General features: G+C 54.7%; 2 protein-coding genes across 2 annotated transcripts; both read right to left on the minus strand.

Annotated features, from left to right (window-relative positions):
* Positions 1 to 780: 780 nt before the first annotated feature.
* On the minus strand, positions 781 to 11,171 carry SLC5A5 (solute carrier family 5 member 5; the record flags this gene model as incomplete). Its single annotated transcript, XM_080805477.1, has 15 exons — positions 781 to 945; positions 2,033 to 2,148; positions 2,873 to 2,997; positions 4,632 to 4,825; positions 4,895 to 4,981; positions 5,369 to 5,439; positions 5,514 to 5,626; positions 6,346 to 6,434; positions 7,352 to 7,481; positions 7,567 to 7,707; positions 8,148 to 8,302; positions 9,244 to 9,311; positions 9,507 to 9,558; positions 9,932 to 9,997; positions 10,815 to 11,171. The coding sequence occupies 15 exons, from the start codon at positions 11,169 to 11,171 to the stop codon at positions 781 to 783; spliced, it is 1,929 nt and encodes a 642-aa protein (XP_080661603.1).
* A 6,487-nt stretch (positions 11,172 to 17,658) lies between these two features.
* RPL18A (ribosomal protein L18a) lies at positions 17,659 to 21,063 on the minus strand. The gene is made up of 5 exons (XM_080805700.1): positions 20,976 to 21,063; positions 19,491 to 19,670; positions 18,773 to 18,902; positions 18,027 to 18,136; positions 17,659 to 17,807 (listed from the first exon to the last, which is right to left on the minus strand). Exons 1-5 carry the CDS (start codon positions 20,991 to 20,993, stop codon positions 17,715 to 17,717), a joined length of 531 nt encoding a protein of 176 aa, XP_080661826.1. The 5' UTR covers positions 20,994 to 21,063; the 3' UTR covers positions 17,659 to 17,714.
* Positions 21,064 to 23,908: the final 2,845 nt, after the last annotated feature.

Below are 23,908 nucleotides of genomic sequence, written 5' to 3' on the forward strand. Positions count from 1 at the left end.
ACATGGCTTTGCCCACCTGTCTGACCCTGTCCACAGACCCTGTCTATTGCCGGTGACATGCTGGCAATAGACCTTCAACATCATGTAGGTCCCAGGTCTGTCCCTGCCCCAACCTGACTTGCTGTAACCTCAGGCAGATAAGATACGTAGTGTCCAGGATAAGAGGAAGATCAAGAATGTTATTTCTCTTTTATCTTCCCTTCTTGCTCCCAAGGTCAGGGGCCATGTGATGTCTGACCCTCCAAAGGGAGGAAAACAGGGAGGCGGTGAAAGCGGAAGTGCTGGTGTCCCAATTCTCAATGAATCTCTGGTGTGCTCTGTGGCCTTGGTCAAGTTGTTGCCCCTTTCCAGGCCTCAGTTTCCCCAACTGCAAGATGGGGTGCAGGGGTTGGTGCCTGAGGACCTCCCAAATCCTTGCTAACATTCTAGAGAAGCACTGGAGACTTTCTCAGACTCTAATGCTGGGCCTGGAGTTTTCCCATGTTGTCCAGAGGGGACTTTGACATCTTTCTATTGTATGTAGACAGAAATCTGGCTTCATTTTGGGGGAACAGGTAAGGGTGCAGCATCTAAGACTAGGGGCTGGCTGGAAGGGGGCTGGATAAAATGACCTCCCAGAGGTAGGGCTTCACCTCTTTCCACCTCTTTTCCTCTTTCCTCTTTCTTCACCGAACTCATTTGCATAAAGACACAGTCCAGCCAATTGGAGCCGGAGGCCGTTCTGTGGCCTGGGAGGGCCTACCCTGGGGTTCCATCCCAGGTGGCCAGTCCCCTGCTGGCTCAGAGGTCTGTCTCCCGAAGGTCCTGACCACAGTCATGTGTACTGCTGGGAGTCCAGGAGCCGGGTCCATTGACCTTCTTCTGCCCCAGGAAGAGCAGATGGTCCTCGTCAGTGGACGGGAAGTCAGGAGGCCTCTTAGTTCCAGGGAGCAGTTCCTCAACACCCTGGAATGAAAAGTGAAGAAAGACACCGTCAGAGACCCCATTCTGCTCTGTGTCAGCTCATCCCCCAGATGGGATCACTGAGGGCCTAAAAGTACAGAACCCGGGCAGGAGTTGCACAACCGTCCCCTTGGTCAGTGCATCAGCCAGTCCTATCCCTTCTGCCTCCAAAACCTCCACCTGCTTCTCTCCCCCAATGCCCACGTCACTGATATTTCAGGCCATCAGTGCTTGCAAGGATGCCTGCCTCCCTCTCACTCTGACTTTCAGGCTGCTCCCCTTCAAGAAAATAAATATTTCGCCACAGCCACTGAAAGGAGCTTTCAAAACATTCCAGCCAAATCCCTTCCCTCTCCATACCTCCTCTTTTCAAGCTTCTGGCCTCAGCCTTTTCACCTGCTGTGCCCTCCATCCAGAATGCTCTTCCCCCAGATCTTCCTAGGGCTGGCTCTACCTTCTACCTCTTCCAAGAGGCCACCCTCATCACAGTACCCTGTTTCACTGCCATTACCTGCTGAGAACTTACTGATTTCTCAGTTTAGCTTTTATCTGCTCCTCCTAGACAGTGGACATGAACTCCAGCCCAGAGTAGGGCTTGGGACATAGCAAGTGTGTAAGAAATGAGAAAACGAAACAGGGATTCCAAAGCAGGGCAGGTCTGGGTCAGGGACAGCATCTTCTGAATTCAGGGCATTCATAGAGCAACCACATGGCTTTGGGGGAATTTGGCCCAGCCCCGGTCATGTTTTTTATGTAAGATTTTCTCTAAGTTGACTCACTTTTGAATTAAGTTCTTTTATTTACAGAAGAGATTTTAAATCAATGCCTTAAAGGTAAACCAGTTTCACCTGCCACAGCCTGAAAGTAATTCAAGGAAATGAATAATATGAAATTCTATTCAGTCTTTTTTTTAAAGGGCTTAATAAAAAGTGTGGAAGACGTGTCAACTCTCAAGCAAGCCTTTTTGCTGGAAGAGCTTGAGAAAGATGGTGACTCACCATGTTCCTTCCCTGACTTATGGCCATGCCCAGGGGATCAAAAATCACTTCCCTGTCCCTCCCCTGCTCTGAGAGCCAGCCCTGTGACTGACCTTCCCCAAGCTGTCATCCAAGGTAGCCACTTCTTCCTTGGGGGCCACCGATGCTGTCTGCCGTGCAAGATCCCACCACAGCAGCCCAGGACTCAAGGCACTGCGCTTGGTGGGGCCTGAAGGGAAAGGCAGGTATTTAGTGAAGAGGTGATGGGAACTGGAGAGAGAGGGGAAAGGGAGCACTCTGATGGGTTCCAATCCCAGATTTTCGTTAATGACCCACTGGGTACCCTGGCAAGCCTCTGCCCTTCTCTGGGCTGCAGTTTTCTCATCTACACAGTAAGGGGGTCTAATACATCAGCGGGTGGTTCATTATGGTTCATTATTTCCCCAGCATCTAGAATACCCTCTGGCACAGAGGACTCAAGAAAGCCCTGGTGAATGTAAAGTCTGAGACACAGGAAGGAAGAACAGGTATTGTGATCACTATCGATGTCTCCTGAAGTCTTCCCACTTCTCTAGTGGCATTCAGAATCCCCGGATGGACATGGAGTCCCTGAGGTCCTGCTGAGAAGCTGTTTCAGCACAATGGACAGCGCCTCGCGGCTCCACCGGTATCCTCTGGCAAGGACTACGTTTTGGAGGCGGGGGAGAGACTAGATAGGTAGGTAGAAGGGGGGAGGGGTGGCTCAGTTTTCTTCTGCCTTTGCAAAATGGGACCAGCCCTACGAGGTGCAGGGTTTGTCCCGAAGGCAACACAGCAGAAAGGGTGCTGATGCATCAAGCACGTGGTGGCCATTTGGCTGACGGGAATGTCTTTTCTCTTCTTCCTGTCTGGTGGGTCCTGGAGGCAGAGGGATCCACAAGGTGATCTCTGAGGAGGACATATGCCCTGTTTACCTGTCAAGCAGCTGATGAAGGCTCCACATAGCACAGTGCTCAGCGTGCCAAGAGCACCATAGTAAAGGTAGGAAATGGCATAGAAGCTGTCAGCTAAGGCAGGTCGATCAAGGTCCATTTCAGGGCTGGGGGTAGGAGAGGTGTGCATGAGTCCAAAAGCCACTCCCAGTTTGTTCATTTCCTCCCATTTCCACTGCCACGGCCTAGCGCAATATTCCATTATTTCTCACTCAGATGTGTGCGGTAGCCACTTCTCTTCCTCTCAGGCTAACCCACTCCCACCCATAGGTGTTCTCTACACACAACCAGAGGGAGCATTACTGAAATGTAACTCAGATTACCTCCTGCCACTGCTCATCACTCTCCATGGCTCCGTATTACCCTCAGAATCTACCCAAATCAAACTCTTAGATGAAAACATTAGGTGTGCATCTTTATGACCTTGGATTTGGTAATAGTTTCTTAGATGTGACGCCAAAAGCACAAGCAGCCCAAGAAAACAGAGATAAATTGGACTTCTGTGCATCAAAGGACACTATAAAGAGAATGAAAAGACAATCCAGAGTGGAAGAAAATATTTGCAAATCATACATCTGATGAGGATCTAGTATGCAGAATACATAAAGATTTAAAGAACATACAAATTAGAACTCAACAACAAAAAAACAAATGAGCCAGTTAAAAAAAATGGGCAAAGGGTTTGGATAGGCATTTCTCAAAAAAAAAAAACAGGTATAGAGGCTCAGTGGGTTAAGCATCTGCCTTCAGCTCAGATGATGATCTCCAGGGTCCTGGGATCAAGCTGCACGTCGGACTCCCTGCTCTGCGGGGAGCCTGCTTCTCCTTCTCCCTCTGTTTTTCCACCCCCGCTCGTGCTCTCGCTCTCACTCTGCTCTCTCAAATAAATAAATAAAACCTTAAAAAAAGTGTTTAAAAAATAATTTAAAAAGAATGTCTATATGATCCAGTATTTCCACTCCTAGGTACAGACCAAGAGACATGAAACCAGATGTCCCCACCAAAACTCGCACACAAATGTTCATAGCAGCACTGTTCACAGTAGCCAAAAAGTGGACACAACCGAGTTGTCCAAGGGATGTATGGATAAACAAAATGTGGGCCATCCACACAGGAATATTATTCAGCCATAAAAAGGAATCAAGCCCTCATATGTGTTACAATGTGGACAAACCTTGAAAACATCAAAAACAAAACAAAAATTTTGAAAACATCACACTGAGTGAAAAAAGCCACATGAAACAGGCTGCCTATTGTATAATTCCATTTATAAGAAGTGTCCAGACAAGCAAATCCATAGCAACAGAAATCGGATTAGTGGTTGCCAGAAGCTGGAGGGAGAGCAACTGCTCATAGGGATGGGGGTTCCTTGTGAGGTGATGAAAATGTTCTGGAGTTAATGGTGATGGTTGTGTAACCTTGTGAATCCACTAAAACCACTTTTAAATGGTTCATTTTATGGTCTGTAAATTATATTTCAATAGTAATAATAATAAAAATAAAGAATCAGACCACATTCTTCTGCCTGAACCCAATCTATCCTTTCTTGGCCCACTAACTACACCCATTCTCTCCATCATGGGAATGCACTAAACTGAACCCGACCCCAAGCCCTTTGCACTTGCCCTTCTCTCCACTGGGAATGCTCTTCCTTCACTGTCCCGATAGCACATTCCTCCTTTTCATTCAGGCTCAGTTTAAGAGCCCCCCTCCCCCACCGCACCCTCTCAGGCCAGCTCACCTGGTGTTCCTGCTGGAGGTGTTGGTAGCAAGGAGCTGGCCCAAGAATTCAGAGGCATTGGCTGAGGGCATGACACAGCCGTCAGCCGATGACGGCAGGACTCCCAAGGACTGGGTGCTGGGCGGGTACAGAGTGGCACCCACAGCCACCCAGAGTGAAAGCGCCATGCCAATGGCCAGCCCGGAGAGGACACCCTGGGGACAGAGTCTAGGTCAGGGGAGAGAGATCTTGTGCCCTCCCAACCCCCAGCTGCCCCCACTCACCGGCGTGTTGCAGGCAGGAAGAAACATCCCCAGAATGAAGGCTCCAAGGAGGGGGCCACTGATGACTCCCATGACAGTGAAGGAGCCCTGTGAGAGAGGGGAGGGGAGGGGGAGCTGAGGGCAGAACCATCCCACCTCTCCTGGCTTCAGTTTGCTTGCTGGAAAAGCAAAACCTGAGGAATTCCACTGTGGACCTTGAGACCCATGCTTGTTTCCCTAAAGGGGATGGGACTCCCTGTTCCTGCCTCTCTCCCCTGTGCTGGTTAAATTCTGGTCCCACCTCCAAGCCACTCCCCCCACCCCAACTTCCACTGCCACTGCCACCAGCCAGGTGACTGCAGAAAGTTATCAGGCGGGTGGCATCAGACCAGTTCTACCATGAAAAGTAGGACCCTTTCTGGGTTTCAGTTCAAAGCAGACCATGCCCTGCTTCCTGTGGCGATGGGGTGGGTCGGGGGGGGGGGGGACGCTCACCTGGAGGACACCTCCCCCGAGCAGCGAGGACAGAGCCGCCACGGTGAGACAGGCTGAGCCATAGATGAGGGCTGTGGCAGATGGGGGGTGGCATGGTCAGCGGGGAGAGGCCGCCCTCCCCCCCCATCAGGTTCCCCCAACTCACAGAGCCCCTTGGAGATCATCATGAGTCTCCGGGGTGCGAGGCTCGGCAGCCGAGGTTTGATGAGGTCCTCCACGGTGACTGCGGCCATGGCGTTGATGCTGGTGGAGGCAGTGCTGAGCACAGGGTGGGGAGGGTGGTCAACAGGCCTCATCAAGGGACTGGCCACAACCCCCTCTGGGGTCCACCTGCTGGGGGGAGGCCCCAGCTGCTCATACCATCTGACCTAGCCCAAGGGCAGAGGCATGGGTAACAGACAGAATTCCTCAAGAGTGGAGGAGATGTCCACCATCCCACCATCTATGCCTCCAGCCCTAAGACACCCCCACAGGAGCAAAGACACTCCTGACCAAGGACATGAATGGCACAAGTTCTCATTACACAGCAATCACAGGCTGCTGCTGAGAACTGCATGGGACCCTGGTCACAGCAAGAGCAGGGATAAGCCAGAAGTCGCAGAATATTTGGAATGTGAGGCCCCTGAGGGCAGGAGTGGGATACCACTCAGTCACAGCTGTGCCCTGGGACTCAGAATGGCAGTAGAGGCCACATATGTACATAGTAGGTGCTCAATAATATTTGTTTGGGGGCCAAAGGAAGGAAAGAAAGAAGGGAGAGGGGAGACAGGTGAGGCTCTGCTAGGTGATAAGAAGGTGAAAAACCCCACAGCTGGGGTTCTTGTCCTCAGGGCATGCCTTCTGCTAGGCCCCCCCCCTTCTGCTGGGGCCCCCCTGAGCTGCCCACTGGGGACCAAGCAGGAACTGTAAATGATGGACATGCCCAGAACATTCTATCCCACAGCGGGACAGCCGGGTGAGCAAGGAGGGCTGCTCACCTGAGGGTGCCACTGTAGGCACAGGCCAGAAAGAGCCCAGGGACTCCAGGCAGGTCCTCGAAGATGTCCAGCACCAGCAAGGGCATGTACTGGGTGGGGCGGGGCGGGGGGGGGGGGAGTTGGCGTCCAGGACAGCAGCATCCCAAGAACAAGGGATTCTGTCTGTCCTCACACTGCATGTCCCCAGGGCCCAGTGCAGACCGGGCTCACAGCAGGCACTGAGTGTGTGTTTGCTGATTGACTGTGTGCCCCGAAGGACAGTCACTGAGCCCCACCACGCACAGAGCCCTGGGATCCCAGTGAGGCAGAATCCCACGTCAACTCTGCTTTACTGATGACGACAGTAAGGCTAATAGGTGCGGCCCTTGGCTGAGGTTGCACAGTCAGGCAGTCCAGGAGCTGACCCCAGCAGAGGACAACAGATGGGACAGCCTTCCATTTTCTGCCAATTCTGAACAGACTCTGAACCAGAGGGGCCTCCTGCCCTGGTGCTGCGGCTGACTCACCTGTTGACCTCAGACAGTTGCTTCCCACCCACTCCAGCCCCAGTTTGCTCATCTGTAAAGTGAGGGCCATGACAGCCTTGGCCTCATCACATGCTGAAAGATTTTATGGGAGACTGTGAAGGGAACAGCATGAGGAACAGAGTAGGCACTTGTGGCATGAGAGCTGATGATTACTATAATCAACACCATCATTTCATGCTCAACCATGATCCCATCTCCTCCTTAATATCCCTCGGGGAGTCTCTGACTCTAAATCTGAATGTGCCTGTCCCCTGCGCATTCCCTCCCCCCATGACTCCCCATTGCCTCCCAGCCGTGTTCTTCCCCTCTCCTTCCAGATCCTCCTCTGAGCCAAGCTCTTTGCTGCCCCTGGACCTCTGCGCAGGCTGTTCTCTCTTCTAGATGCTATTCCACCCTTGCCCCGAGAGGTTCATCCACGCAGCAGTTCAGAGTGGGGGTGGGGAAGGCAGGAGTGGCCTAGAAGCCTCGGCCAGACTTACCTGGTCAGGGGCGGAGATGCGCCCTGCAAGGAGAGGGTCACAGTCTACATAGATGGTGAACATGATGATACCACAGCCAGCAGCACTGAACACGATCAGAAACAGGCCCAGCTGGTTGATGAGCAAGGCCCTGCAGGGGAGGCACAGCCTCAGGCTGGGCTGGGGGTCGGCAGCTGGTCCCAGAGGCCCCCACCCTGCGCCTCCTAAACACTCACAGCTTGGCCTGCTTCTCTGTGCGACAGGCCACATAGCGTTGCACCTGTGCTTGGTTCACGCCATACATTGAGAGCCACACCAACGTGCCGCCCACTATAAAAGTCCAGAATGTGTAGCGGCTCCGCGGGTCCAGGTCAAAGCTGGATAAGGGAGGGACAAGACAGCCATATGGGAACACCACATTGACTTTACCCTCCCAAGGGCCCCAGATGGCCATTCTGAACCTTATGGGCCTTGAGGGGACTTTTGGGGCGGGTTTTGAAGTGTATGAGTAGGAGTTTGCCAGATTGAAAATTTTGTTTACTGAGTCGTCCATTTATGCTTTCAAAAACCTCTCGGTGCCCAGCTGTGACCTCAGGGAGCCACCAGTGTCCACTCTGGGCCGGGGGACATGGTGGGGCAGATGGAGGGATGGGGGCTAGGGCAGTCTAGAGAGGGGAGGCAAATGTTTGGTCTGTGGAGAGTCTGGGAAGGGAAGCAGGGAGGACTTCCTGGAGGAGGAGGCACTGGTTGGCTTCTCCCAAGGCAGAGGGATATCACCTCCACCTCTTTGCAGTACCCTCTCTACAATTTTACTCACTCCATGAGGTTCATCCGGGAGTGGTTCTGGGCAATCTCAAATACGTTCCTGGGCCCACCCACCAGCATGATCCCGCGGGCCAGGACAACCCAGAAGCCAGTTAGCATCACCACGACCTGGAACACATCAGTCCAGACCACAGCCTTCATGCCGCCCTGCAAGACGTGACACATGGGGAGGCAGGGGTTCAGACAGGAATCTGTCTGAGGCCAACCCAGTTTGGCTTTCAACAGTGGCTGGGACTGATGCCTCTCTCTGCCTGTTTCCTCATCTGGAAAATGGTGTTTTGAGGATTCAGTTAGTTCATGTGAGGAAAATCTTCGCCACAGCACCTAGCACGTATAAGTTCAGTGAGAATAAGTGTTGGCTGCCCCCGTTATCATTACTACTACTACCATTATTCTTAGCTATAGCTTTTACCCTTCCGCCTCTGCCTTCCCATGGGAGCCCCTGGATATGCCTTTGGAGAAGCCCCTTCTCCCTCAAAGCCCAATCATGGGAAGCCAATCTACTCCCAGCTCCAAAAATAGTCAATCAGAACATCTTCCCCAGCCCCCCAAACTTCTGGGGTTGGTTCATCCAATCACAGCACACAAGACTGGGGCCAGCCAACCGGGACCCTCCTGGGACTTGTGCTAGTCCATCCTGAAATAGGAACTTACTTTCTTAGCTGATGGGACCCCAAGAGATGGGAGAGGGGCCCACAGGATGCTGTTGTAGCCCCTGGATCCAGCCAGTCCTGAAGCTAGGCTATCCCTGGACTCTCAGCAACAAGACTTTCTTTTTCTTTTCTTTCTTTTTAATTTGACAGACAGAGATCACAAGTAGGCAGAGAGGCAGGCAGAGAGAGAGGGGGAAGCAGGCTCCCCGCTGAGCAGAGAGCCTGAGCCAAAGGCAAAGGCTTTAACCCACTGAGCCACCCAGGCGCCCCAGCAACAAGCCTTTCAAATGACTTGTTATTAAGATAAGGAAACAGAGGCCCAGCTGGGATGCAGGCTTCCTCAGCAGGAAGGGAAAGTAAGGAGTGGATGATGGCTTCAGGGTGTCCCCCACCCAGTGCGCATGGACCCCCACGTGGGGTGGGGGTGTCACTCACCACAGTCGTGTAGAAGGTACAGATGGCTCCAGTGGACAGGAGCGATGCCCAGATGTCCAACCCGGTCACTGTGCAAGGAAACCGCCCCCCATTAGGCATCCAGGCAGGGTGCAAACTTGGCCCCTAGTGTCTAGGGTCCTCATCTCTCCGGGATTCTTCCCTCCCCGAGTCTCTCCCGGCGTTGTCCCTCCCCTCTCCTTCGGTCTCGTCTCAAAGCCTTTGCTCTCTCCGGGTCACCCTCCCTAGATCTCCCCGAGTCAAACCTTGATTCAGGATGAGTGCGGGGGCGTAGATCACGATGCCGGTATACAGCATCTACGGGTGGAGAGCCGGGACCAGGTGAGGCCCGCGGAGGACGGGGGAGGGGGAAGGAGAGAATAGTGGTGGCGGAGCTTGTGCCGTCGGATGAGTAGGGGGAATCCCACACGGGGTGGGGTCGGGGTCAAGCCGGGGGGTATGGGGGGCGGGCCTTCGGGCCAAACCTCCAGAATTGGCCGCAGGGGGCGGGGACAGAAAGCTTGAGGCTGGGCCTGGGAAGGGCGTTGCAGGATGGGGGTTGGGGGGAAACCACAGGGCGGGGTCGTGACGGATGGGGGCGGACTGTGGGCGGGGCCGACGAAGACTAGGACCCAGGCAAAAGGGATCTGAGCGGGACCCTGAGGGCGAGGGCGGGGCCGGGGCTACTCACTGTAGCTACCAGGTACTGCAGAGTCCCGCAGAGCCGCACGCTGCGGCTGAAGCGCTGCTCCAGGTACTGCAAGGAGGAGACGAGGCTCGTGGTCACCTGGACAGGTCCTACCCAGGAGATCGAGGGCTCTGGGGTACTTCACCTGCCCTCGTGGCTTCTGCCCTCCCTCCGGAGACCAACTTCTCTCTCCACTCTTGCCCGTGGAGGGAGCGGGGGGACGCCACGCCCCAGATTCCGACCAGTGTGCACACACCTGTGCACACGCGCCATCCCCGCTCCTGGGCACACGAAGTGTGCCCAGGAAGACGGATCAATCAAAGGCGCAGCTTCCTCCGCCCCCACTGGTGGCTAATTGGTCCCCGGGGCGGCGCCGCTCTGCGTTAACAAGCGGAATATACAGAGCCTGGGCCAGTTGTCATTGGTGACCTACTGTATACCGGTCACGATTTTAATCACTTTACCGCCTGCCCTGGGGGGAAGTCCTCTTATTAGCCCAATTTGTCACCTGAGAAGCCGGAGCAGAGTAAGCGGGGAAGTCGGGTCTCGAACCCTCGGCCCACTGTCCGGCGATCGCTCGGGTGTGCGCACGCCCGAGCATGTGGGGGGCAGGTTTGTGCCTGTCCGCACTTGGTGCACACCTGGCTCCGCCTTGCGCGGGCTTCCACCGAGGAGAAACAGGACGGCGGCTCCTCTTCCTCCTTCCTGCCCCTCACCCCGCTGCCTAGGGCTACTTCCCAGAACCCTCCGCACCCGTCTGCCCCGTTAAAGCCCCAAAGAGCCCGCCTACGGCCCCCTGTACAGCTTGTCAAAGCCCCAGGACCTCCCCGTCACAACCCTGCGTTCTCAGCCAGGTAGGTCCTGCCTCCGGGCCTCTGCCTGGTACCTGGTAGGTGCTGGTGAGGCCCAGGCGGTAGAAGACCGGCATGAAGAGGAAGGCGGTGAGCAGGGAGTTGAGCAACTGTCCCAGGCACATCCAGAGGAACTTGAAGCCATAGCGGTAGGCCTCGGCTGGCACGCCCAGCACCTGCACCGCCGACATGAAGCTGGCGGCCAGCGAGAGGCCAACCGGCAGGGCGGCCAGGCGCCGGCCCCCGGTGAAGAAGTCCTCGGCGCTGCGCTGCCCGCCCCGTGCCAGCCCGACCCACAGCCCGATGCCCGTGGACACCAGCAGCATGAGGGCGAAGACCGCGTAATCCCAGGCTCCGAACGTGGCCAGCGCTCCTGCCTCGACGACGGCCATCAGGTGCAGGTGCGGGGGCCAAGGGCGTCCTCGGCCTTTCCAGCCACGCGGGCGTGTCCACCCCACCCCCACCCCCACAACCCCCCGGTAAGGGAAACTGGCGGCGACCGAGGAGGCAGGGCTGCGTGGAGACGGGAGGATGCTGGGCCTCTGCAGCGAGGCCGCACACCTGTCTCCTTGGGCCCCTGCAGGGAGGCAGCGAGAGCGACTCGGGCCGGGGCTCCCTGGGCAAGGAATCTCTGGGTCCTCGCTGCGGTCGGCTGCCTCCCTGTCCCTCCTCTTCGTCTACGCGTCTGCCTCTGCCGTCTGTCGGCGCACCTCGTTCCCGCTCCGCAAGGCTGGCCCTGACAGCGGTGTGTCCACCGCCCAGCCGTCGGTCCCGTTCCCTGGGAGCCGTGCTCTGCGCGGACGACTGGAGGTCTCCGTGGAGCTTTAAAGGGGTGGCTCCCGACGACCGGCTGTGCATTTATTGGGCTCCCGGGTCCACGAAACCCCGCCCCTGGAGTTGGGGGCGGGCAGGACCCGCACCCTTTCCGCCCGGGACTGGTCAGATAGGCCAAGGCCGGCCACGTGGGTGGCTGCTGGGGGTGGGGGTGGGGGTGGGGGTGGGGTGCGGCTCCCAAACACCCCTTCTTACTTCGGTGACACTATCCCTTCACCCCAAGCTGTTCATGTCTCCCGTTGACAGGTGGGGGACTGATGCTCCGGGAAGGCATGTCACTCTCACCTGGGGCCACACGACTGGGAGTTGTGGCTTCAGGAGTCAAATCCCCACTGTGCTTTTGTACCTTAAGGGAAGGGGAGCTCATTCTCCTACAAACCAGGGTTTCCTTTTCTGGGTTGCCCTGCCGCTTGAGGAAAACTTGTTCTGCTTGAACCCTTCCCCCAACAGGTACCTGCAGCCACTCCCTTTCTTCAGAACCTAGTGAGAGGAAATCACTGAACCCCAGCCCCAGACTAAGCTGAGTGGGACACATTGGGGTTCAGGTCCTAAATGCAGACATACTTGGGGGAGTCTTTGCTTGTCATTGGACCTCAGTCTCCCCATCTATAAATGGAGATAAAGTAGTCCCTGCCCCAAGGAATAAATCGAACCTACATAGTAGGAGCCTGGCACAGAGTAAAGCCTTCATTCACTCATTCATTCATTCATTCATTCACTCATTCATTCATTCATTGGTGTCTTCATTCATTTGTTGTTCCTGCGTGGAATACTCTTGGAGCATCTGTCCTGTGCCAGGTGCTAAGCATCTTATAGAGGTCATGGGGGAGGGACTGTTAGTGGCCTCGAATCCGAATAAATGGGGGGCCCAAGACTCCTTGGGAGGTAGTGTCTGACATGTCCCCCATCGGACAATGAGGAGACCAAGGTTGTGGAGGGCAAGTCTCTTGCCTGGGGTCGTGCTATTAAGGGACCCAGACACTGTTGTCTTAGGGCCCTTAGTTGGTGGTCCTGAGGGACTTTGGCCTCTGGAGGCTCTAACTTCTGGGTTCGAGTCCTGACTTGGTGTCTGGAAACTGGGTTCCCTCCTTCACTAGCAGGAGGGATCTGGACCTCTGCTGGGTTCGCGTGGGCCCCGGAGTCCTCTCCAAGCCTCTGCCGCCTCCTGGTGGTCTCCAGCTGACTCGCGCCACTCCAGTTTGGTCCAGCATCTCCCATGCAACCCTTCCTGTCCCCTGGGGCTCTCCCTCTCCGAAGGGGGTGCGGGCTGGCCTGCACACCGCCGCCTCCTGCCCCCAGACTCTGATAGATCTGTTGCCCGCTGGCATGCACTGCTTCACCCCAGCTAGGAGGGTGCGGGGTGGACACTGTGTTCTTTTTCCTTCCTGTCTTCATTCTTTCAGGCCCGGATGCACTGCACCCTTCTGGACAATCTGATGGGAAAGGAAAAATCCTGGGGGGGATCCCCTTCCCAAAAAGCCATGCAGTGAATTTAAATATATGTAAGTTGTTACGGGACACACAAACCCGGTCCTGCCTCCCCAGGGAGGTTCTAGAAGTGGTTACCATCCATGGCCAGTCTTTCTCTTCCTCTACTGTGAAGTGGGAGGCTACAGACAGACGCTGGGGCTGAGGCCCATTCATTGAGCACCTACTGTGTGCATGCCTGTGTGCCCACTGCTGGGGACTCAGCAGGATCCAGGTGGAAGCATATCGCTCACAGAAACTTGACACTGACCAAGCCAGCAGATAAACACACATAGGTTTCAGAAGCTGACGGTTGAGTGAAGCAAGGTCAGAGATGGAGTGGGCCTCGGGGACGACTTTATGTGGGCCTATGGGATGGGAACTCTTAGAGGAGGTGAGTGCAGACCTGCAGGCAGAGATGAGCCAAGCTTGGAGAGATGCAGGGGGAACAGCCAGTGCAAAGGCCCCGAGGTACAAACAAGTGGAGTAAGCAGAGTTGACTGAGGACAGGGAAGGCCACAAGGGACACTGAGTCTTGGCCAAGGGTGTGGATTTTATTTTGAGGGCGCTGGGGGGAGGCATTGGAGAGTTTGGAGCAAGAGGGACCTAATGAGACTTACAGACTCTGAAAAGCCCACCATGTCCATGGCAGTGACTGTGGGGTGAGAAGAAATGGGTGGATTCGGAATGTGATCTGGAATTCCAGGATGTGAGAGGGGGCCCAGAGTCTGGAACCATGAAGGGTGGGCGAGACCATCTTCTTTAGGGTTGGAGGGGTACAGGGCGCAGGCTGGGGAGATACAGTGGGACCTTCCCTGACTGTGTAGTTCCCACATGGACAGGGAGCAGGCAGGACCCCATTGGTGAAGGGGGAGGAGCAAGGAGATCCCCCATGGCCCACAGCTGCAGTCTGAGCACAAGGGGCAGAAATGTCAGTGTGTTTGCTTGGCTGTGTCTGTTGTCCCCACCCCTGCTTGCTGCCCGGGCACCCCCAGGGCTCCCTGGAGACATGGCAGGGGTCAGGGGTGAGAGGCTGTGAGCTACTCTGGCTTTAGCAGGACCTTCTGGGTGTCTGGCTTTGAACTTCTCCCCTGCACTCAGTAAAAGCAAACCATTTCTATTGATGGGCACCATCAATAGCTTCCTGAGAGAGTCCACCATTGTTAAGCCCTGAGGATTCCAACTGTAGTTCTAGGAGTCCACGATTCTCGGGTAGTCTCTCCTGGTTTCAGGATCTGGCTCAGGTCTTCTGGGACCTCTGCCCGGCTTGTCTTATCTTGGTGCCTGCCCTTGCTCAATGGTCCTGACTCAGGAGTGGGGGCAGTGCAGGGAGGGGCAACTTGTGATCTCTCCTCCACGGCTCCCAGTCCTGCCAGGTGTGGCACTTGGCACCTGGGCAAACCCTGGGACAGGGCCTGGGAGCCCCCAGCCAACCAGAGGGGCCGTCAATGATCCTGGAGGCCAGCACTGCCTCATGGGCCTCACACCGCAGGGCTCGTTACTGCCAGTCTCCAGTTTTGCTGTTGTTCTGCTTGGTTCCCACTCTTGAGCTATCTCTTGAGAGGGCTCTGTTCAGCAGCCCTTATCTCCAGCCAGCGCCCAGGCAACGGCTCTGTGCAGGGTTTGGGTGTGGGAGGGTAGGCGGGCAATGAAGATTCCCAGGTAGGTGGTTACACAGTGGAGGGGTCTGTGGGCAAATTTACTGACGATGAGTAGATGGCAGGGCGAGTGGATGACCAGATGTATCAGGGAGCTGGGGCTCACTCATCCTCAGTGCGAAGGTCCCTCAGTAAGGGACTGATACCATCTTCCGGCTGGTTGGGGCAGAGCCCTCCCACCTGGTTCCCAGGCTGTAACATGGATGAAGCCTTGATGAAGCCCCAAGGTCGGATGGAGGTGCACAGTGGGACTTTGTGGGGCCCAGGCCTTCCACTTTCCCGGCAACGTATCCTATCTCTAGCTCATCTTTGGTCTTCCCACACCCAGAACCAACCACACCTTACACGGTAAGAAACTAAAGCTGAGTGGGTAGTGATTCGCCCCAGGCACACCCATTAGGGCTCACGTCAGGGCCAAGTCACAAGTGACAGAAAACCTCCAGATCACAGCCTAAGCTGTACTGCTGTTTCCTTCTCTCTCCTCTTATCACAGACACAGGCTGATACCCAAAGTCCTTCTACCTTATTGCTCCAGTGTGGCTTCTTAATGGCCAAAGATGGCTGCTGGAGCACCAGACATTGTGCCTATATTCCAGCCAGATGGGTATTTCCTGGAAATGGCACACATTGCTGTGGCTAGTATCATCGCTACCCCTAAATGAAAAGAACGCTGGGAAACGTATTTTTTCTTTGTGGGTGGCATCTAGATATGGAGATCCTACCACTGAGGATGAAGTATTTGGGGACAACTAGAGGTGTTTGCCTGAAGTCACAAAAGATTAATGAAATTAACAAGGCAAAAAACTCAAAATTCTAGGGACGCCTGGGTGGCTCAGTTGGTTAAGCGGCTGCCTTCGGCTCAGGTCATGATCCCAGCGTCCTGGGATCGAGTCCCGCATCGGGCTCCTTGCTCAGCAGGGAGCCTGCTTCTCCCTCTGCCTCTGCCTGCCTCTCTGTCTGCCTGTGCTCACTCTCTCTGACAAATAAATAAATAAAATCTTTAAAAAAAAAAAAAAACTCAAAATTCTAGCCTGGCCCCAAAATACAGCTTAAAAAACATCAAGTGCCTTGGAAGAATTTGCAGTATATATGGGGGAAAACATGTATTTTCAGGTTTTTGCCCCACCTATGAAAGGAGCTTTTACAAAACAGTAACTTAAAAAACGACCAGCAGTCCCATGAGGGGAGACAAAGCCATACAAATTCATTTTAGAGAGACGTGCCTACTTCCTAAGAAGAAAAGGCAAATATAAATCCCTAAAATGTGATTTTTCCCCCCCGGCCATCAAAGTTTACTAACCCATGGTACTGGCAAGGCTGGGAGAAAACAGGCCTTTTTATTAAATACTATGGGGAGAGTAAATTGGTGTACCTACAGGGTAGGGTGGGGGATGTTGGCAGGGTCAGAAATTAAAAACTTGGGTCCAGCCACTTGGGACCCTATTTATCACTGTCCTTCCTCCATGTGATGCACAGGTGAGGGAGTCACTGGCTGTCCTCACACTTTTCCGGATCCCAGACTTACTAAACCCATCCTGGGGCCAATGAGGAACACACGTGGTCTCTGCCCTCTTCAGACTCCATCTGGGAGGACATAGAAAATCCACCTGATGTCCCTGGAATACATGCGTGGCTTACAAACCTCGGCGAGGCCGAACCAGTGATGATCTGTAGACGTCCAGGCAGAAGGCTCAGCACATGTGAAGGCGTTTGAAAGCAGTGGGGGAAACAGCCAGTGCAGGTCTGGGAAGCCTGGTACTCTGTCCTCAGGTCCTTCTTGGGACAGTGGCTGGCTGTGCCCACGCTCTGCCTTGTGCACCTCTCCAAACACAGGTGGGGCCTGAAGTGAGCCAGTTTTCTGGAAACCCCCAGGATTGATCATGCCATCGAGCTATCCCACCTCAATTCGGGGAAGGGAGGCTGTACCCCTGCCTGGGACACTCCAGGCCTGACCGCTCCCCAGACCCTCAACCCACACTGCCTTTTTGTGCCCTGGCTTCCTCCCATTCCGTGGCTCTCTGCAACAGCAGGCAGATCTTGACTGACCTTTGCCCCCAGTGCCTACAGTTGTGACTCTCCAAGTACTGTCCACTGAGTAAATCTGCCGAGTGCCCTAACTTTCTGATGAGGACTCGCTCAGTGTGGGCCAGGGCTGTCCAAGGTCACGCACCAAGGACAGACACTTCCCAAGAACTGCCCTCCTAGCTGTGCCTCAGCCTCCTGATTGAGGGGCTCAGCCAGGGTGGGATTAGCTTCATGCCTGGAATTCCCCAGGGCTTCAAGTAGTTTCCTGGAGACTGATATCAATGGTGAGACCTTGAACTTCTTGGGCAGGATCAGGGCGTCCTTCAAGGGGCCCGCACCTAGTGACGGGAGAAACCACCACAGCACAGCAAGCTCACGGCCCTCTCCAGTGCCCCCTGGTTTCTGCTCTGAGGATCCTGGCACTAAAGACTAGGGCTCTGAGAGGGGAAACCCCACAGGTGGGATGAACCAACCCCATCATCCTGGCTCCTTCCAGGCATCTGACATCGGACTGCCACATCTCACCAAAGACATGAGTTGAGGCCTCTAATAAGAAGGTGGGACAGGTTTAGGGGCCAAACCTTGGGGCCTGCAGGGCACCCCACAAAGCTCACAGCAGAAGGCTACCTGCTGGGGCTGCAAATTGGGCCTTCCGGCTCCAGGACCCTGCCCACGAGAGCCCCTTGCTGGATGAAACCCTGGGGAGCCAAGTGGGCAGGAGAGCGCTTGGAGGTGTGGCTTTTGGCACTCCTGGGGCTCCCTTTCTGGAGAAATCAGGTGCCTGGGCCCCACTTCCAGAGAGGAGGACCCCTCCCCAAGGAGAGAACTCATAGCCTGGCTGTGCCCTCTTGAGTTCTGCAGGGCATACAAAGAAAATAAGAGTGTCTGAGCACCCTGGTTTTCCCAAGAAGTTTATTCGGGCAGACCTGGAGACACACAGAGGCTTTGCACCTAAAAGAAGGTGTTGGGCCTCTTGGTGGTGAAGCGTGGCTTGTGCTGGCGACGCAAAACCCGGTGGGGCAGTGGGAACTTGATCTTGGAGTCCTGTGATAAGGAGAGAGGGGTGAGTGGGGGGTGGAAACCTCTCAACCTAGTCTTTCAGGGGCCACTGAGGTGTGGCAACCCCCCACTGGACTCCTGCGTCAAACCCAGTGCCTCCCTGCAGCTCCTGAGGCTGGGGGACAGGGGAGTAGCTGGGGCAGCTCCACGGTCCAGGGAAGCCCCCCTCCCCCAAGCCTGCCCAGCAGGGCCCTGGGCACTCACGTGGAACTGCTTGACTGCTGGCCGGCGGCACTTGCTGGCCGCAATCTCCTCCACCTTCATGATCTGGATCGAGTGCGCTCGGGCACGGTGTCGGGCGCCCATGTCTCGGTCTGCGGGGAAGGAGGCAGGGCGAATGTGCACCCCGGAGTCTGGGCATTCCTCAAACCTCCCATCAAGTGCTGGCCTGGAGGAACCCCAACTTGGGGACTGGGTGGCTGCAGCCTCTGGCCCCAACAGGCACTAGCATATCAGGGGTGTAGAACCTCCAAATTCACTTTGAGGGGCACGGCCACAGCCCCCCAAAGGCGACGAGATCCACTTGCTGTTAGCACCTCTGTTTAAACCACTGCTATGAGAAACAGCAGTTCTTGGGTTGAGGTGCTTCCCTTTGGCCTCTGGCAGGTAACCTGCCCTAGGAGCACCTGGGGCCACCAGCGCCAGATCCCAACAGACAGGGCCGGGGCTAGGGGCTAGACTCTGGGTGGGAATTATGTCTGCAGAGGTGAAGGACCCTGAAGCTCCACCTGCTGGCAGGTTCCAGAAGAGGCGCCTGGAGCATCCTCTCCACTCCCGCCCCCCAACCACCACCCCTGGACTGCCTGATCCCCTAATCCAAGAAGCCTCTGGCACTCGTCCTGTCTCGTTTGGCAGGGGGTGGGCAGGAAGCAGGGCGCAGGCTGACTGGGCTGCAGATCCCTGCAACAGGAGCCCTAAGGGAGGACGGGGTGCGGGCCCCGGCAGCTCACAGCACTGGGTGACGGCGCCCGCGGTGGTCAGGTCCCGGTACTCCCGGTACATGTTGTGGGTGCCGCTTCTCGAGTCATAGCGCAGCCAGATGCCAAAGTTCTTCACTCGCAAGGGGGATTTCTCGAACACCTAAGTGCCAGAGACACTGGCTGAGACAAGAAGGCCAGCAGCCTCGCTAATCCTCTGCCCAGGCCTTTCTTGTATCTGTTTCTCAGTCCTTGAATCTCAGAGCACAGGAAAGCAAGCTGCTGTGCTAGACAAATCCCCATGGCAACAGTGGAGCGGACACCGCCAGCCAGGCCTGCACACCTCCCCCATGTGGACCACCAGCTCGACTCCTTCCAAACACTACCCTCCCAAGACTACCTGGGCCCCAAAGCAGCTACCACCCTGCAGGTGTCTGATGCAGAGTCCAGCGCCCATCACAGCAAATGTGCTCAGGCGACAGCACCTCTGCCTACTTTATATAGGAGACTCAGCCAAAGCACTGGCCTCAGCCGAGATGTCCGAGCATACCAGCCACACACTTCCCGGGCCTTGGGCTCTCTCATCAGGAAAAGGGCACTGAGGTTATCCATCTCATCCCAACCTAGGGCTTAATTACCACATGCAAACAAGCCAGGGTTTATGAAGTCTGGGAACTTTGTGGGGTGAGGAACCCCCACGGGAAGGTGTCAATCCCCTCCAGACCCCACCCTGCTCTCAGATACCCCGTACCTGTCCACAGTAGACGATTTCCCCTGAGGACTTCTTCATCTTTTTCAGTTGAGACACAAAGTACCAAAAGCGGGACTTGGCGACGACGTGATTAGGTGCAAAGATTCTCATGCGATACAGGGGCGGAGTGCGACATTTGGGGGTGGGCAGGCAGCGCCCCACCACCTTGTACTCTCGCAGCTGAAACACAAAAAGGAGTTGAGGTGGGGCCTGACCCAGAGCCCTGAGGCCAACTGTGAGATTCACCTTGCTTCCTTTCCCGAGCCTCGTGAGAACTGAAATCAGGAGAGTGAGAACAGACTGTCCCATCACAGGGCATCCATATGGAATCCCGGTGACTGGGTCATGCCAACTGTCCCAGCCTTCCCAAAACAGGGATTGAAGGTGGGGAGGGTTAAGATGCCTGGGTACTCTTTGCCTTGGCTCAGGAAAGCTGGGCAGGGCTGTCAATCTGGCTGTCCTTCCCTTTCCGTTTATATTCCTGTGAAAGCAGCTGAAGCCTAAACCTGCAGGCTCCTTCCTTCACAGCATCTTTGCAGCTCACATCTTCCCAAAGTGCTCTTTCACTCTGGGGCCCAAAGACAGTGACCAGCCTGGGATCTCACACCCCACTCCAGGCAGAACCAGGACAAGTATCCAGTTCCCTTTCCAGGCCTGCTGCCATGGGACCTGCAGCTGCTTCAGTATTCCCAGCAGCAGTCCAAAGGGGTTTGGACTTCCCAGTGCTCTCCCCGTTTACAAAGATGCAAAGACAAAGATGTCAGCTAGAGCCAAACACTGCGATATATTACAACGAACCCACCTTCGTAAATGACTCGTCAATCATTTTATTAATGTAAGAAGGATGGCCCCAAATATCGCAAACTTGTCTCCTACTTCCATGTCTCAATGTGACTAATCAGCCCCGCGGACCACCTGCTCAGGAAAGGACCGATGCAGCTGGCCTCTTCCCCAGCGTGGAAACTGAGGCTGGGGAGCTGTACAGGACCCACCCTGTTTCTCCCGAGGGCTCACTCTTCCATCTCTGCGCCACAGCGCCCTCTGATTTTACTAAACACTTGCCACGATAAACCTCCCCTTGTCAGCTCGGGTTTAGTTTTCTACTTCTTACAGCCCCGTCAGGAAACAAGAAATATTAACGTTTCCTCCCACCGTGACCACTTTATGAGGAAACCGAGACTTGGAAGATCGACTAAGTCCCGTGGCTCGAACTTCCAAGCCGCGCAATTTGTCCCTTCCCCTGGAAAGGAGAGCCGACCTCTCCGGCCCCCGAGATTCCCCAGCGGGTGGGAACCATGGCACCAGCCTCCCCACGCGGCGCCGGCCATGGCCGCCATGTTGGCTGCGCCTGGGGGCGATGGCGAGCGGGGGGACCGGACCCAGCCAAGAGTGCTCTCCCGCTACGCGGCCCACGCCACCTGCCGGCGCCCCCGATTCGATCCGCACTGCACTCCCCGGCCCCCGGGCCCGCCGCGCTCGCCTTACTGTGCCCGAGGCCTTCATGGCGCTCTATCCACTTTCGCCGCCGCACGAGAAAGGAAGTGGCCTTACTCGCGCAGCCGCTCACCAAGACTTCGTTGACGGAAGTCCCGCCTCTTGCAAGCTGCGCGCCCATTGGCTTCTCGTTCCGACGCTGAACAAGATCTGCTTTTTCACTGGCTCCAGATCCACCAACCTTTCACAGCCCCTCCCTCTTCCATAGCGAAACTACACAAGAGAGAGCGCCACTAGCCCCTCTTTTTCCACCATGGCCGTAAAGGAGCGTCGTGCGCAGCACGCCGGGAGTTGTAGGCATCCGGGAAGGTCTGGGTGGTAGTTTGAGCGTTCCACTTTCAGGGAACGCAGGGAATGCTCGCGTGTAGAATTTATTTCCTTACTGCTTTATATTCCATGAAGTGACTATTTTCTAGTGTAATACTTTAATTCTTTTAATGACTTTTTATATATGTTTAATATTTTTTCTTTTAATATTTAATTTTTTAAGTAATCTTGACACCCAAGGTAGGGTTTGAATTCACAACCCTGAGAACAGGAGTCTCATGCTCCACCCATGAGCCAGTCAGGCCCTGGGACCCTACATTTTTAAAGTTATTTCCTTAGTGGTTGCTCTAGGGCTTAACACATATATCTTAATTTAGAATCTCTTAGCTGCCTTAATTTTTTTAAAAAGTTTTATTTATTTGACACAGAGAGAGAGAGATTAGAAGTAGAGAGCAGAGCAGAGAGCGGGACACGGGGCTCGATTCCAGGACCCTGAGATCATGACCCGAGCTGAAGGCAGAGGCTTAAACCACTGAGCCACCCAGGGTCCCCTGCTGCCTTAATTTTAATGAGATTTAGAAATGTTACTACTGGGGCACCTGGATGGCTCAGTGGGTTAAAGCCTCTGCCTTCGGCTCAGGTCGTGGTCCCAGGGTCCTAGGATCGAGCCCCACATCAGGCTCTCTGCTCAGCAGGGAGCCTGCTTCCCTTCCTCTCTCTCTCTCTGCCTGCCTCTCTGCCTGCTTGTGATCTCTGCCTGTTAAATAAATAAAATCTTTAAAAAGAAAAGAAATGTTACTACTATATGATTAATTTCCTCTACCCCCCCTTTTGTCTCATTATTGTTATTATTTTGTTACTATTGTTAAACGTATTATATCTATGTATGTTACAAACCTAAATACATTGTTGCAATTGTCAGTTAAAATTCTATGGCTTGGGGTGCCTGGGTGGCTCAGTGGGTTAAGCTTCTGCCTTTGGCTCAGGTCATGATCTCAGGGTCCTGGGATTGAACCCCCCCCCCACGCCCGCCTCTCATTGGGCTCTCTGCTCAGCAGGGAGCCTGCTTCACTCTCTCTCTCTCTCTGCCTGCCTCTCTGCCTACTTGTGATCTCTCTCTGTCAAATAAACAAAATCTTTTAAAAAAATTCTATGGCTGTTAAAGAATGTGAGAAAATAGAAGAGGGCAATTATGTATTTATAGAGTTTGTCATATTAATTTTCTCCGTTTGCATTTCTGGTTCTCTTCACGTGTTTTTGTGAATTAGCGTCACTACCTGGTGTCATTTCCTTGTTCGTATACTTTGCTCACCTCCTTTGTACTATTGTCAAATGCAATACATTTCTACATGTTATAGGCCCAATGACATAATTAATATATATTTTCATACAATTTCTTTTTAAAATCAGTTAAGAGGGATGCCTGAGTGGCTCAGTCAGTTAAGCGGCTGCCTTCGGCTCAGGTCATGATCCCAGCATCCTGGATCGAGTCCCACATCGGGCTCCTTGCTCTGTGGGGAGCCTGCTTCTCCCTCTGCCCCTGCCGGCCACTCTGCCTGCCTGGGCTCTCTCTGTCTCTCTGACAAATAAATAAATAAAATCTAAAATAATAATAATAATAATAATAAAATAAAATAAAATCAGTTAAGAGACCAAAAAATGCATTCGTGCTGCCTTTTATAATTATAGTTGTATCTTTGTCTGTAGTCTTTCATTTTTCCTGAGTGTCAGAATTAACATCTAGGGTCTTGTCGTACTTAAAGTAGTCGCAAGCCAAACATGGGCAGGAAATGAGCTAGGTGGTGCCTTCTTGGTGGACATTTAGGTCTTGAAAAACCAGAAAATTAGTGGGAGAGGAGGATGAGGGATGGAGTGTAGTCAGGGAACCCGGCCTGCCTGCCTCCTACTCCCTCTGACATCTTTCCTGCTCAGGACAACAGGCAACAGGCGACTCCATTCTGACGACGGTGCCGCGAGTGTCCACCAGGTGGCAGCAGAGCTCTTGCCTTGGCTGTGCAGCTGAGGCCAAGAGCCTGGACGCTGGTGTGGGTGCGGCAGGAATAAGTTCATAACCCACAGATGGTTCCGGGCGTATTGTCTCTTCGAGCCTCAGTTTCCCCATCCTTGGGGGATGAGTCTAATAATAGTCTCCAGCTCTTGGGGTTATGAGATTTAAATGGCGTATAATGTTCGGACTGGGGAGGCAGGGGCCCTAGCCCTGGAGCTGTGCCACTCCAGCCTGCTTTAACTGCCAGCGCCGGGGCCTCAGTTTCCCCAGGCTGCAAGCAGGGAGTGGGAGAGTAGAAAAAGGTACTGGAAAACGACAGCAGGCCGGCTGCACAAATCGAGGGCTGGGAGGGACGGAGAGGGGGCCAGAGGAGGGGGAGCAGGGATGGCAGGTGAGGAGATGGGAGGTGTAGGGAGAGGGAGGGAAGGGCTCCAGGCTCAGCCCCAGCCTTGGAGCCAAGGCGCTTCTATCTTCAAGGCCTGGGTCAGGGTGACTCCCACAGCTGGAGCGGAAGGAGGAACCCCGGGGAGAGAGGGGGTGTGTGTTGTCTAAAGTTTGTTAAGAAGCATTTTTTTCCCTTCTTGGCTCTGCTGGGTGAGTGTGGCCCTGGCCGCCCCCCCCCCCATGCCCGCTGCTCCCCTGACCCTCC

The sequence above is a fragment of the Martes martes genome (genome assembly GCF_963455335.1).
Source record: "Martes martes genome assembly, chromosome: 1".
Classification (NCBI taxonomy): domain Eukaryota; kingdom Metazoa; phylum Chordata; class Mammalia; order Carnivora; family Mustelidae; genus Martes; species Martes martes.

Bases quoted from the DNA above. Each gene is read 5' to 3' on its own strand.
- RPL18A (XM_080805700.1), bottom strand. The intron at 18,903-19,490 runs GTACGGGGTATC...TCTGGCACTTAG, and splicing joins AAATCGTCTACTGTGGACAG to GTGTTCGAGAAATCCCCCTT. The intron at 17,808-18,026 runs GTGAGTGCCCAG...TCCTTATCACAG, and splicing joins CAGCAGTCAAGCAGTTCCAC to GACTCCAAGATCAAGTTCCC.